General features: G+C 34.5%; 1 protein-coding gene across 7 annotated transcripts in view; it reads right to left on the bottom strand.

The window, feature by feature from the left end:
* The window catches only part of OTOGL (otogelin like), a 128327-nt gene that overhangs the window by 32009 nt on the left and 83802 nt on the right, over positions 1-12516 (bottom strand). For all 7 annotated transcript variants that reach the window (XM_025041052.1, XM_025041046.1, XM_025041048.1 and 4 more), the window contains 8 exons: positions 10977-11094; positions 6826-6905; positions 6479-6520; positions 4522-4595; positions 1965-2142; positions 1551-1693; positions 1278-1301; positions 1093-1185 (listed from right to left, as the gene is read on the bottom strand). In XM_025041052.1, coding sequence (XP_024896820.1) covers positions 1093-1185; positions 1278-1301; positions 1551-1693; positions 1965-2142; positions 4522-4595; positions 6479-6520; positions 6826-6905; positions 10977-11094 — 752 coding nt within the window. The remainder of the gene's footprint in view (positions 1-1092; positions 1186-1277; positions 1302-1550; positions 1694-1964; positions 2143-4521; positions 4596-6478; positions 6521-6825; positions 6906-10976; positions 11095-12516) is intronic.

Here is a 12516-nt window from a genome sequence, read left to right as displayed (position 1 = left end):
CCCCACAGAACTACAAGTTACTTGAGATCAGGATCTGTGTCATTTTATTATGTAAACTCTCACTAAATGATTTTTTAAATTAATTAGTTTTTTTCTTTTTTTAAATTAAATGACATTGGTTAGTTTTTAACTGAATACATGATCAGTGACAAGTCCAGCTGATGTCAAAAATAAACTCTTTTGCCCAAATGCAGTTTATTTCCCACACTCTTCCTGTTGCTACATCAACCTCATCAGAATCGATGGTATATACAAATGTTACATGCAAAAAAGTACCTCTTTCATTATTTTGTTTTACTTAAAATTAAATTTTCTTACACTTTAGTATATTTTAGGCCTATTTTAATATTGTTTCTAGCCTGGAATCTATGGACCTGCGCTAATGAAATTATTTCCAGAAAGCATATAACATCTCAGCCATTTCGAGCAAAATGTGTACAGATTATTTTCTTATATTTTTGAGAGAACCATTTCGATCTGAGTGAACCATTCAGCTTATAACTCACTTCTATAGTCCTTTAGATAAAGGTTTTTCCTGTAAAATTAAATTGTTCCCTTCTAACTTTTTTATAATGCATTGCTATTCTTCTGTTTATTTTAATAAAGTTAAATATTTCTTCATTTATTCTTATTTTAGTTATCATTTATTCATTGAAAAAAATTAATGGCATCAAAATTGCAAAACTACTTTCATCTGTTCTTCTTTTGGTGATCTTCATTTGGTATCTGTGGCAACTACTCTTTTCAGTTTTATGATCCCTCTTTTTCACATCATTTTCATTTTGTCTACTTTGAAACACTAACATTAACTCTGACACTAAGAAGCTTGGCTATTCACCTTATCCAAGAAGCCTTTAGCATATTTAACATAGCTGTTTCAGATAACCTCACAAGGGAAGAAATATTTGCAACAGCCGACACATTATAAGAGAAATATAATATTAAGAAACATTTTTAGATTGTCCATAAAAAGAATGGTTAGACGTAATAGCAATGCAACTCCACTGATATGTTTAATTTCCCCTCTTTTTGGAACTGTGTTTAATTTCCCAATTTCATCTAATAGTATATTTTTTAACATTGTATGTTTACCTTTCTTGCTACCCGATTGACAAGTATTTTATGTATAGATGTTGTCAAATTTAACTTCTTAAAACAAAGTCCAGAGATTCTTTCAGAGGAAGCCTTGATTTGAAAAGAAAAAATAAAACTTTATGGAGTTTAACATAATTTTAGCAATAAACAAGGAAGTTACTAAGTACTTTGCAAATACTCACTAGCTTTTTAAATGAGTTTCCATTCTGAAAAAAAAGTATAAAGAAAAGTCACTTTAAAAGAAAAGTACTACTTAACTTTTAAAAACATTATTTAGATTAATGTCACATGCCTCTAAATATATTCACATGAAACATTTTTTTGTTTTAGTACCAGAAGATAAATCTCAATGAGTTTTTGAATCCTTTCTTACTCTGAGAATACCTAAAGTTGTAGTGTACTTCATTCAGCTATAGATTTAGGAAGAAATAACAAAAGAATGCATTATGACCTACCTGATTCATGGAACATTTTTCAATATGAGCAACTATAATTTCCCCAGGAATTCTTACTAAAATATAAGAAGCCATACTATATAGTGCTGCATTGTTTCCATCGAATGTAATAATGCTCAGTTCTGACAACATGGAACATCGACCTAAAAAAATGTTGCAGTTGGAGAGTGGAGTTAGTCTATGAACTAATTATTTGTATTTGTAGTAATAATTACTCCTTTAATAAAAATCTCTTAAATTAATATTATGTTTGACAAGAGGCAACTCTAAAAGTTACATACCAGGAACCAAAATCATAAATCGAATGAAGACAGCTCAACAATAAATTTGGTTTGATGAGATGATTGGTTCAAAAAAAAATAACAATTTCCCCCTGATTAAAAATTGATTGCCAAGTAATAAAGGCAAACCTACAAGGACATTCCCACTCAGGGCAGCAGATATCTCTGTTCACTTGAACAGGCCTTCCTCGGAAACCACAGTCAGGCATTTCCAAGTCCTTTGGGCAATTCAGAGACCAGTTGTACAACTTCCATTCCATATTAAGACATATGTATTGGCTACAATTATAAACAGGATCAAATTGTTGAGGCTGTTAATAAAAATAAAAAATAAAAAAAACCTGGTGAGGTTTTTTGTTTGTTTGTTTTTCTTTTTTACCATTTTCAACTAATGTTTTCAATTCATTTTTCCACCCATCCCCAACTGCCTCCTCTTAGGCTACCATCAGCCTGTTTTCTGTATCTATGGGTCTATTTCTGTTTTGTTTTGTTTATTTATTTATTTGTTCCTTTTTAGATTCCACACATAAGTAAAATCATATGGCATTTGTCTTTCTCTGTATGACTTATTTCGCTTGTAGAATAACATCCTCTAGGTCTATCCATGTTCTTGCAAATGGTGAGATTTCATTCTTTTTTTATTGCTAAGCAATATTCCATTGCATGGATATATTTTTCGAATTTCCTATTCACATTGCCTATAGTGTATATTTCCTAAATATGAAAGCTTTTGAAAGATAAACAATTAAAATTTCACTACAATTTTTTGTTGATATAATGTTTCTAAAACACTCAGTATGGACTTCATTTAGATTTCAGAATTGTCCATATACTCAGATGTCTGAGCAAATTAAAGTCTTGTCCTAAATTGTCTAGGTTAGTGTTCTGCAAGCAGACTTATACAATGCCAATCAACCTGTCATATTATCCTGTGTAAAGCTAATATATGATTATAACTTCTGTTAAAGTCAGTTTTAAAAAATTACAACTTAATACCATCCTAATATTTTATTAAAAGTTCATATGTCAGATCAATTTGACTGTTGGAGAGAATCATAATACATTAATTTTTACATATAGTTTACAGACAGACCTCTAGACAAACAAATAAGGGTGAAATAAGTGGTAGATTCTCTAAAGTTTATGAATCACTTTCTATTTAAATTATGGTAATAATTAGTGTGATGATAAACATTTATACCATTTATTATATATCCCATTGTTCTAATTAACCCATTTCATCCCACAACAACAACCCTCTCAGGTAAACTCTCTTTATGTTCACCAGATCTATACATCCACAACTTTTTGATGTCTAACAAGAATCTCAATCTTTACATGGCAAAACTGAATTCTTGGTTATACCCACCCCAGACTTTTGCTTCCCACAATTTCCTCTTGATTAATGCCAACTTTATCCATCAGTTGCTCAAGGTAAAAATCTCAGAATCCTTGATGCCTCTCTTTTACTCACATCTACTCCTTTAGCAAATTCTGTTGCCTCTATCTTCAAAATATATACATAATGCAGGCATTTCTTATCATCTCTACTGCTATTACCTCGTCCAGGCCACCATTATCTCTTGCCTAAATTTCTGCAACAGCCTTCTAACTTGTTCTATTGCCTCCTTTCATCCTTCTCTCAACACAGTAGCTAAAATAATCTTGAAACAAATTATATCATGTAATTCCTCTTCTCAAAAATCTCCCTTGCCAGATCCCATCATTTAGAAAAAAAAGCCACAGTCTTTATAATTATCTATAAGGCCTTACATAATCTAATTTGCTTCCTACTATTTTATTCCTTCCTTACTTAATGGTCTCCTTGTTATTCTTTTTTTTCTTTTAATATTTTGGGTACATTCTCATCTCAGGGGCTTTGCACATGTATGTCCTTCTGCCTGGAACACTGGTATTCTGGTTCTCTGTATGTCTCACTCTCAACTTCTTCCATTCTTTTATTTCTAAGATACCTTATCGGTGAGGATTTCTGACCATCTCACTGAAAACAGTTTTATTTTTATCCTGAGCAACACCTTCTAACATTACATATAACTTAATGATTTATTTTGCTTATCGATTGTCTCAGAAGCTCCAACAGAGTGTAAACTCCATAAGCACAGAAATTTTCATCTGCTTTTACATTGTTTTATCCATGACACCTGGATGGTACCTGGCCAGAAATAGTGCTAAATAAATAATTGGTTAAATAAATAATTATTTTATCAGAATAAGGGGCACATTTGGAGTAAGAGTATAACTGCTCAAGTCTCAGCCAAGACAATTACCAGCTCTGGGGTTCAATGACTTTATCTTTCTTTGCCTACTGTTGTACTTTTGTCATCTTGCACAGTGCCTGGCATGTAGTAGCCACTTAATAAATATTTCCGAATGCCTGACTTACAAAGAAGCCCACACTAGATAATTCTTTATTAAAAAATAACACTTAAGGCCTCATTTGAATTTTGTTTTTTTTTTTATGAGACCAGAATCTAACTAACAAGAAACATCTGATTAAGTTTAAAAAATACAACTGTTAAAACGTAATACATATTTCTTGCTATCTTTTAGCAAAGAAACACTAGAGATCACACCGAAAGAAGTATAACAGACTTTGGATACTAATACAGACACTTGAACAGATGCTGTAAGGAAAGGACAATATAGCTAAAAATGTTACCCAATCATACCTCACAGTCCAAACCTGTCGTGGGTGTTAGCATGTCAAACACAGTGAAGTCTGATGGAGTAATCATTTCTGGACCTGTTAGAAATGAAGATGTTGTCTTTGTTAGTGTCATGGTATCCATCATGTGTGGAATTCATATGTGGTAGAAACTGTGCTAAGAAATTTTACATAGATTATTTCATTTACTCCACAAGAACCCTGTAGAGTACATCACAGTACTCTTATCATTTTAGAGAGAGAGAAACTAAGGGATAGAAACGTAAGCTGATGTTAGAGGTAGAATTCAAACTTGGGAATTTTGATTCCAGACCCTTGGCTTTTGACCATAGAGTTCTTCTAAAGATTAAATATATGTGCAAAGTGCTTAATCCAATTCCTGGCACATAATAAGTACTCACTAAATGGTAGCTAATTAGAATAGTGATAATAGTGATGGTTGTAGTGTGGTTATTATTCTGAATATGTCACAGGACTCATTAAAATCCCTCAATGATTCGCCATTGCCTTCAGGAAAAAAAATCTAAGTTTCTTCCCATGGACTCATTGTGACCTGGCCCCGATGATCTTTTCCATCCCATCTCTTGGCATAATTTCCCTCACACTACATGCTCAAGATACACTGACCTGCTTGAAGTCTGTAATCAATAATGTAAATGGAGCCACTTTAAAATGGATCTGGAACTGCAATAGGAATTGTTTTGCATGTCTTTTGCCTCAAATCTTTGGAATGCTAAAACTGGGCAAAAATAAGCTTTGGACTGGGCCTAGGGCAACATCATGTTCCAAAATACCATTTGCAAAGATAACAAGAAAACAATTATTATAACTACTAAACTGATCATTACTGGACTGAAAATTAAAAACATTATTTAGAATTCGCATCACTATGTTATGTCATCTGCACCAATAGAAATGCCTTTCTTTTACTGATGTAATTGTTCCCTTTATCTTTCTCATAAATACTCACTGCCTTTGTCTTCAAATCGGAACACTATTTGGCTTCTGCCTGAAACAGTGTCTCCAGAATAGCTATTCTTAACTGATTTCAATAAATGCTTGCTGCCTCTCACTTTGAAGCTCTTTTATTTTTAGGGTAGCAGATCCCTCTGTGTGACATGCTCTTTCTCAGTTCCAGGCCTCTGAACACGCTTCCTTTTCTAGCTAGAACACCCTTCCTCCTTCCACTAGCCTATCCAACTCTCACGTTTTGTTACACTTCTAAGACCATATCTCCAAAATAAGCATAAGAGCCCTCATATTTATGGCTGTACTTATCCCTATTGTACTATCATAATAACTTATGAACTAATAGCTACACCTTGATCACCTTTCTCCCTTCCTCCCCGCAGTGCCAGGACAGCACATGGCAGAGTAGGCACTCAATTAAGCTGCTCAAATAAATTAAAAAATAAATATCCGAGCTTTTCTAAATTATAATCCCGGGTTAAATAATACATTAAGTTTGTCAAGCCTCACTGTGAGTAAATGCATAAAATCTTTTCCTGAGGCGAGTTTCATAGTGAGGGAGAGAAGCAAGAGTGTGAGCCCAGAATTCCTCTCCAGGAGCTGGGAAAGAACACAGGAACAGGAATAGAAGTGCTTAAAAGATAACTTCTTTCTCATCATTTCTTTAGAACCAACTTAATCACTGTGAAAATTTAAGCAAGATTTAGTAAAACCTAAATTCTCAGCAAAAGTGTGAGGGAAATCCTTGTTATTTATACTAACAGAAAAAGAAAAAGAGGTGATCCGAGTACAGAAGACATTTAGAAATTGTGGCATACTGACCCAGCAACAAGCAAGTTAACAAAATAAAAGTGACAGCTAAATTTTCCAGTCAATAGAGTAGTACTAATACCAGCAGCTGTTATAAGTGTGCCAAGACTTAAATTACATAATGCCAATTTTAGTGCCTAATATTGTAACAATACCTATAAATATGGGTAGAGATGGCTTACCTGGTGTCATTAATGCAGGTTCTGTGGGAATCAGAGGTATGCCTACAAAGAAACAAAGATACTCTTCCTTAGTCTGTTTTACTTAAAGTGAAACCCACGCAATTCATATAGAGATCTTTAGCTTCAAGGAAAATGTTTTGGAAGACAGAATGCAGAAAGAATGTTAGATGGAAGATTTACATGCTTTAAAAAGTAATTAGAAATAAGACAAATAATGGAAGAGATATTGAACAAGAATCTTATGAAAGTGTATTATCTGTCTAAAACTTGTGTTTACAATGACTTGCCATTATAGAGAAAAAAATATTCAAGTGTTTCATTTTTCAGAATAAATTTTTCACACTTACAATCTTCTGGATAAACACATTTGAGGGTGACTTCATCAAGGATCATATTTTTAGGGCAGTAAGGCAAGCATCCTTCAACCCTTTACATGAAAAAAAAATCAAAATAAAATTTTAAAATATTTTTAAAAATACTGCATTTAATATATGCAATCAACTTACATTTTTCATAAAATTCTTCTATTCTCCTTGTCAAGTACTAAGGAGTGCTCTGTTTGCTACCACTCTGTCGTACCGCATTTCGTGAAATCACAAGCTTGTGGATCACAAAGGGTTATCAATCATGAATAAGTCAGAATTGGAACACAGAACACTCAAAATGTACACTCAGGTTTGGAACACATTAAGGCCATGTTCTATAAATCAGTAGAAATGCCGAAGAATCATTTATTATGATTTTGGTCTATATTCATTCTACTATTACTTTCGACTCCTATAGCCCACATCCCCGTCACATCCAAGGAGATAGATATACTCTGAATATGCCTTAAGGATGTTGGCAGAACAAAAGTAGAAATCAGTGGCTTGCCATTCCTATTATTAAGACCTAAAGTCACTGAAAAGATATTAAGAATCTCTGAGTGGAAGGGATGGAGTAGGACATGGTTGCAGTTTTTTGAATCAAAAGAGAGAGAGGGGCAGAGACTGTGTTTTTCAAGAGCATCAAGCCCTGTGCCCAAATTTGGAGCAGGATGCCCTGGGAGAAGTTGGTCATATATACCAGCCTAAAGAGACAAAATTTCAAGCCCCAGGGTATCTGGTCTTTGTAAGGACGCTGAGTTTTTGTGCATGGCACAGAAGCAAACTAAGATGGGCTTGGGCATGGTGGGCCAAAGACAGGAGGGACCACCTGGAATTTTCCTCTAAGGGAATATGGCCAAGATAATGACTGAGATTACATTTTCCTTCTCATTCTATTGGGGTTCAGAGTCCAATTTATTCTGATTCACATGAAATGTAATCCTTTGTGTATAATCAATTAGATTCATATATGCTAGAGAGAATTAATGCAAATATTGTTATCAAAAGGATGGCATATCTGCCTCCCGAATACACTAGAAGATTGTTTTTTTTTTTTAAATATTTCCAAATATTTCCAATTGCCTCATCTGTAAAGCAAAGAACTTGAACCAAAAATACTCAAGGCCTCTTTCAAATTCAGAATGGAAATGAATGAATTTGAGACTAGGGGTAAATGTTGTCACTAGGGGGCACTTGTTCATGGAAGAAAATCCAGATACTAAAAACCAAAAAAAAAGGGTAATTTGTCTTTTAACATAAAACACATTCAGCCATCTCTTGGATACCTCCTTCACAAATGATTTTTAAAAACAAACAGTTTAGCTCATATGACCCATTGTTTATTTCATAAAATGAACGTGAATAATAAAATTTTAGCCAGTATATGATATTCCTATTCAACTCTAAACTTTGTCAAGCTAAAAAGAAAAATTAAAGATATTAGATAAGCTGAAAAGACTGGGTCAGTTGGTTATTATTAAATTAAATAAACATTATTTTTTTATGCAACTCAATTATTTTGCAATTGTTTTATACAAAACCACAGCCATCCTCTTAAAATATTTTCCAAAAACCAGTAACTTACTCCTTTAAAATGTCTTCATAGCAGGTTCCCATCTATTTTATTATACAACTGACAATCTACTCAATTTCTGACTGATAAATAGAATGTCTCAGATGAAGAAAGTTTCTTTTAATAGGTATATTACATAATAGAAATAAATGTTTTTACATATAGGCTCTATGGTATGCTAGTTGGCATCTTTTCTCATAAAAGTTCTCATTTCCACTAGATATTTTTATTTTTAACACTTGTTATGTGCCAGAAACTGCAATTATCAAGAACAAGTACGGTGGTTCTATTGAGGAATCGAAGGAGGGGTGCAGGGATATACTAGAGCCCCAGCTCACTACTTGCCTCTCCCTTCAGGGCTGCAAGTACAGGGAGGAGCAGTAATCAGGCGGCTCAGTGTGGGGAGGGAAGAGGTAGAGATAAAGATGAAGACAGAGATGAGAAACAACTCGGCAGGGGTGAAGTTTCCTCCTGAGTCTCTTCTCTGCATTCTAACCACACCAAAAGAGACACTTCAAGATAGCTGCAGACCAAACAGTGCAAGCATTGAGGATTTGGGGTCAAACACCTTAGAGACTGGTTATGGTGCAAGAAGAAACACACTAGCCAAATGTCTCCTCAAATAGCTCCATTTCCTCCCGAATGCCAAGGACAGCAATGTCCTATCCTCCTTCCATCCTTCTCTCCCTCTCTACTTTCCTCCCTCCCTCCTTCCTTTCTTCCTTTCTTCTCTCCTTCTATTCTTCTTTCCCTCCTTCCCTAGCACCCAGCTCATTGTGGGGCCCCTGTTGCTTTCTCACCTCTAGATAGATGGCTACGAAGAGAGGTAGAAAATAGGTTTGTGATTGTGTCCAAGTGAATGAAGAAAACTCTTTTTCAGAAAAAAAAGAGGTTGTTTTTCTATTTAAGAAAATAAATAGAAATATCATTTCCTTCTCTCTGTTCCCATAACACTTGATACACAATAGGGTGCAGTGGTTCAAACCCTGGCTCTCCTGACTACAGTGAGACTCGTGACAAATTGTTTAACTTCTTTGTGTCTCAGTTGATTTTCTCCTAGGAAAATGCAAACAATGAGATTACCCATTTAACAGCATTTAGCAGTGTGCCTTATGCTGTAAAGACTTAAATGTCCTAGTTGTCATTCTTCCAGCCCTCTTTCCACTGTATTGTCATTATCAGCTTTTGCTTCTGTCTCCTTCCAAAAGATTCGGAGCTTCTTGAAAGAGGGACTATATCTCATTCATTCACATGCCCGGGATCTGTTGTAGTGCTGATGTTTGTCATAGAATAGAAGTTCATAAATGTATAAAGTAAAATGATTCTTTTGAAAATGTTCCCTCTTACTATTGTTCCATTTCTTTGTTCTTTACAGAAAAACTCTTTATAAACAAAAATGTTTACACTTGTCTCCATTTTGCCTCTTCCTATTCTCCAGATTGCCAAATACAATAAAGAATTTTCAGTGTCAAACTTAAAGCCCTCAAAACCAAATTCCTGATTTCTCTTCCATGCTGTTCTTCCCAGCATTTCCTCACCTCAGTAAATGGCAACTCAGTCTTTCCATTAATTTGAATCATTTGAATTTGCTAATATTTCACCAATTTTGATTATGAAAATGGCAATTTCAGATGGTTCCACCTAAAAATTGCTGAGACTAAACTTGAGTTCTTAACTTCTATTTGTCTCATAATTGATATTAAATCCATCAGCTTACTATATGACCTTAAATTTAAAATACATTCAGAATCTTCTCATAATCTCTAGAACTATCAACTTAATCAGCCCCCTTCATGTCTTGTTTGTATTACTGACCACCATCCCCCAACATCCTTTCTCAATACAACAGCCAAAATAAATTTTTAAAAACATAAATCAGATCATGACACTCCTCTGTCCAAATTAAACCAAGGCATTACTCAGAGAAAAAGACAAATTCTCCTACAGTCTCCAAGGCCCTATATTATGTGCCCACCACTATGATTCTCTAGTCTTATCTCCTACCTCTCTCAGTTGTGTTCACCTTGCTCCAATTAGCTAGGTTCCTTGTTAATCCTCAAACGTATTCCTACTCTAGGACCTTTGCACTGTTCTCAGATTGAAAAGCTCCTTCCCCAGATATCCACATGGCCAGTCCCTGCATTTCTTTCATCTCCGAGCAGATGCCACCAAGTCAGCATGTTCCTCCCTGACCATCCTATGTGGCAAATACACACACATGCCATATGTTCCCTGTCTCCCTTACATTCCTTTATTTTTCTCTACAATGCATATCACCATCTGACAACATATTCCATTATACGTTTACATTTTTATTTGTTTATTCTTTGCCTCACCCCAACAAAATTTAGCTGCATAAGGGCAGATGCTTCATCTGTTTTGCTCAGTACTGTACCCTTAGCAGCTAGAAGAATTCCTGCTTGAATAAAATAAAATTCACAAATGAGTTTATAGCATGTACAAATTATTCTTAAGAACTCTTTTTCTAATGTAAAAAGACATTGCAATCAGAATCCGCTAATGCTGGAACTTGCTTATTTAATGGTTAAACATGACTTACGGTGGAAGAAATTTACATGCTTCTGCTTCAGGGTCACTACACTTTTTAAAACAGGGAGTGGCACAAGGTTCATATCTCCATTCACACATCCTCCTGTAAGGCACTGCTGCCTGGATTTCTAGTGAAAAAAATAAAGTTTAGATTGTTAATATTTTTTATGTACACACTGAAAAATAATAATTTGTGATAGTAACTCTTCCAGGGATTGACCCCTCTTTGACCACAATACTGTGGAAAAGACAGGGCTGGGGGAAAAAGCATTGTCATTTCTTGGTGATTAAAGCATTTCATGCGCAGGTTGAATATCTAAATGTTAGTCTATCTCCCAAATATTTTAAAAAGCAAGGGGTTGGAAGAGACTAAGGAAATTCTAAATCTTCTTCTTTTCTTTATGTTTAGTGGGTTCTCATTGATCGACATATCAAAATAATACCAAACTCTTTTTTAGAACTTTATTTTTTGCAAAGTAATTTTTTCATTATTACATTTCATCCTTGTAACAACCCTGTTGAGTAGGTATTATTCTATTTTATAAATGAAGAAATTGAGGCTCAGAGAAACCAAGTGACTTGCCAAGTTCAGTTAGGAAAATGGCAAGACCAAAGACATATTGCCTAGAGAGAATATTCCATCTTTGTTCTTTTCATAGAACTTGTACATGACATGGTGTTGACGTATCTAATAACTGAAAAATATACTAATTTTAATAACACATGCTTATAGTTAAAAAACCTCCCTTGACTGAAGAATTTTTCTGCTGAAAATTCTGCTAATACTCTCCCTTGCCCCGCATCACAGACCAGTCTTTCTACAGCAGTCCAAAATTACCTCCGGAGAGCTCCACAAGAGAGAAAGTTCAGGAAACAGGTTATATTTCTTGCACTCTCGTTACAGAATTCAATCCCAAGGTATGGGAAGGAAAATAGGACTTTCTGGGAGGCATCTATGCATGTGAAGATTAGAGTAACTGTTAGACCTCGGTTTTGGAAGAAAATTGGTTCTAAGCCTAGAGTTGACCCTTAGAGTTTCTTAGGATTAAGAAGCTCACAAAGATGAGTTTCTGAGAATTTTATGATGCCATCGGCAGCAGTTGTCCATAGCTTAGGTGGAGCTGCTGAGTTTGGTTCTAATGCAGCAAATTTCTAGATTGGAGGGGAATTGTAAAGTTCAATTTTTAAATAAATTCAAGTAAAAATATCACATATCACATCTATTTTATAGAATGTTGTACAAGTATGTCAGTGACTTTTTTTTCTCATGAATACAGAAACCTTTTTCAATATGCAAAAATTTAAAGTTCAGTTTGAATGATCTAAAATCCAAAGACTATCAAGGTTTGTGGAAATTTATCTACAACAAAAAAAGGCAAATAATTAGTTCCCTTAGTCTGATTTAGAAGGATTGCTTAGAATGCAACAATGTGTTTGGGAGACCCAAGATGGATATGAAACTCTAGGTTTTTTAAAATAAAGCATGATTTTAAAACATTGGATGAGGCAGTGAGGATTTCTCTCTGAAATTGAGAAATTTCAATAGCCAT

The sequence above is a fragment of the Pteropus alecto genome, unplaced genomic scaffold, assembly GCF_000325575.1.
Source record: "Pteropus alecto unplaced genomic scaffold, ASM32557v1 scaffold76, whole genome shotgun sequence".
NCBI lineage: Eukaryota > Metazoa > Chordata > Mammalia > Chiroptera > Pteropodidae > Pteropus > Pteropus alecto.
Note: the sequence above shows the minus strand (reverse complement) of the source record. Positions and strands in the feature narration are given on the sequence as shown.